General features: G+C 38.1%; 1 protein-coding gene across 1 annotated transcript in view; it reads left to right on the top strand.

The window, feature by feature from the left end:
* Positions 1-2,074, top strand: part of LOC109828982 (proline-rich receptor-like protein kinase PERK12) — a 14,305-nt gene continuing 12,231 nt past the window's right edge. The window contains exons 1-6 of the mRNA XM_020396009.1: positions 1-89; positions 261-357; positions 617-764; positions 868-933; positions 1,033-1,809; positions 1,887-2,074. The exon at positions 1,887-2,074 is cut by the window's right edge and continues 235 nt beyond it. Coding sequence (XP_020251598.1) covers positions 1,107-1,809; positions 1,887-2,074 — 891 coding nt within the window. The 5' untranslated portion in view covers positions 1-89; positions 261-357; positions 617-764; positions 868-933; positions 1,033-1,106. The remainder of the gene's footprint in view (positions 90-260; positions 358-616; positions 765-867; positions 934-1,032; positions 1,810-1,886) is intronic.

Raw genomic sequence — 2,074 nt, 5'->3', positions numbered from 1 at the left:
TAAGCTCCCTTTCTCTTTAAAAAAAATTAAACAAAAAAGAAAAGTTTTTTTTTTGAAAATCAGGAGCAAAATCAGGAGAAGAACAAGAGGTAATCCTTAATTTTTCTCCTGTTCTTTTTTTTTACTCTTTCCTAAGTTGCATTGTTCAATTTGATTACTGGGTTCCTAAATTGGGTTTCATTTGTTGTTGAAAACAGCAACTTAGAGGGTTCTCATGATTTCTTTGAATTGGGTTTTCTCAGTTTGAATCTTTGATCTAGGGTTTCTTTTAGGGCTTTCTCTTGGAACATGAAGAGCCAGTTTCTACAATTTTGTACCAAAGGTTGAACCTTTCAGCTGTAGATAATCAAATTAGGGGTAAATATCAAAACTTGCACAATTTCCTTATTATATTGATAATTCTGCCGTTTGTTGTATTACTTCCTCAATTTGCTTCTACATTGCAATGACAAATCTAAAAACTAAATATCGAGTTAAGGTCAAAATTTGCACACTTTCTCGAATAGAAGCTTTGTAGTTATTAATATGTTCCTTCTCTCAAAAAAAGTTATTAATACGCTCATATTTCTATCTCAACTGGATTCTACATTACCTTTATCTTATCTTATTCTTTTAGATCACGAGAGATCTAAAGTTGTAAATTTGGAGTAGATTAAATTTTGCAACCATGAGAAAAGAGAAGAGCAGTTGAAGTAGGGGAGATGTTGCATTTGGCTCCACATTTGCTACCATCTTCAATGCATAGGACTTTCAATGGATCGATGGTAGTTTCCTTACATTTCTTTTCTTTGAACAAGAAGAAATTTTTGCTCCTTTTCATCTCTTATCGGAGCAAATGTAACATTTTCCTCTTAATTTTGTGCAAAGATTAAAGAAGTGCAAGAGAAAAGAGAACTGCATATGGAAAACAAAACACTCAATCCCTCCTCAAAGGTATTCATCTATGATCTTTCTCAAATAATGTATGATTCATAGACTATCACTCCTTATTCTTATACATTTCTTGTACACTGGCTGTTGAATATGTTGTAGCAAGGATGAAAAGAGCCATTTGTTTGAGAGAAAGATTGAATTTCAATCCTACTCTATAACATATCAAGAAAAATATGGGGGGTTTTCTTTCTGATAATCTTACAAATTTTGGAGATGAAGATGACCCTGATTCTCCAGTCTCAAGTTCAAAATCTACGCCACCTCCACCATCAAGCACAAAAGTGTCCCCTCCGCCACCCTCAACTCCTCCACGTTCAACTCCTCCACCTCCGAAAGAAACTAACTCTCCTCCTCCTCCGTCAAAGCCTAATCCTCCAAAAGACACCAATACTCCACCTAAAGAAAGCGATATCCCACCTGAAGACATCGATACTCCACCTAAAGACAATAACCCTCCACCGAATCCTCCACCTAAAGAGAACGATCCTCCACCTAAAGGCAGCGAGGCTCTTTCACCACCACCTCCTCGTTCCACTAATCCAACCCCTCCCGAGGTCACTACACCAATATCCGCAAAGCCTCCACCAAAAGCTTCCCCGTCTGGTGGAAGTAGACCGGAGGATCAATCTTCATCATCTCCTTCAGATTCCACACCAGCCTCTCACCCTAAACAATTACCCTCATCTTCCTCTTCGTCTTCTTCAACTTCAAAACCATCTAAAGATTCGTCAAGCTCGAGCTCTGGGATTATCATTGGTTTGATCATCGGAGGAGTGTTGGTCATCCTGATTGCAGTGTGCTTTGTGATAATCATTAGGAGGAGGAGAAGAAGGTTGGATGCATTGGACTATCGACCTTCAACAAGCTTTGTATTTGGTAAAAGTGGCTACTATAAAGTTTCACTAACATCCTATTTGACACGCATATTTACCACTTTTTTTTTCTCAATGTAGACGACAATTACTATAGACAAACACAGCAGCTGGGGGGTTCGGCTCGTTCCAACTACAATTTAGCTCAAGGACACTCTGGAGTTATGGGTGGAAGTAATAGATATGGTTATCACTCAGGGCAAATGGATCCTAATGCACATAATGGATCTAAGTCATGGTTCTCCTATGAAGAGTTAGTGGATATAACC

Source organism: Asparagus officinalis, chromosome 1, assembly GCF_001876935.1.
Source record: "Asparagus officinalis chromosome 1, Aspof.V1, whole genome shotgun sequence".
NCBI classification, from domain to species: domain Eukaryota; kingdom Viridiplantae; phylum Streptophyta; class Magnoliopsida; order Asparagales; family Asparagaceae; genus Asparagus; species Asparagus officinalis.
The sequence above is the reverse complement of the archived record's forward strand: the minus strand, read 5'-3'. Positions and strand labels throughout refer to the sequence as shown.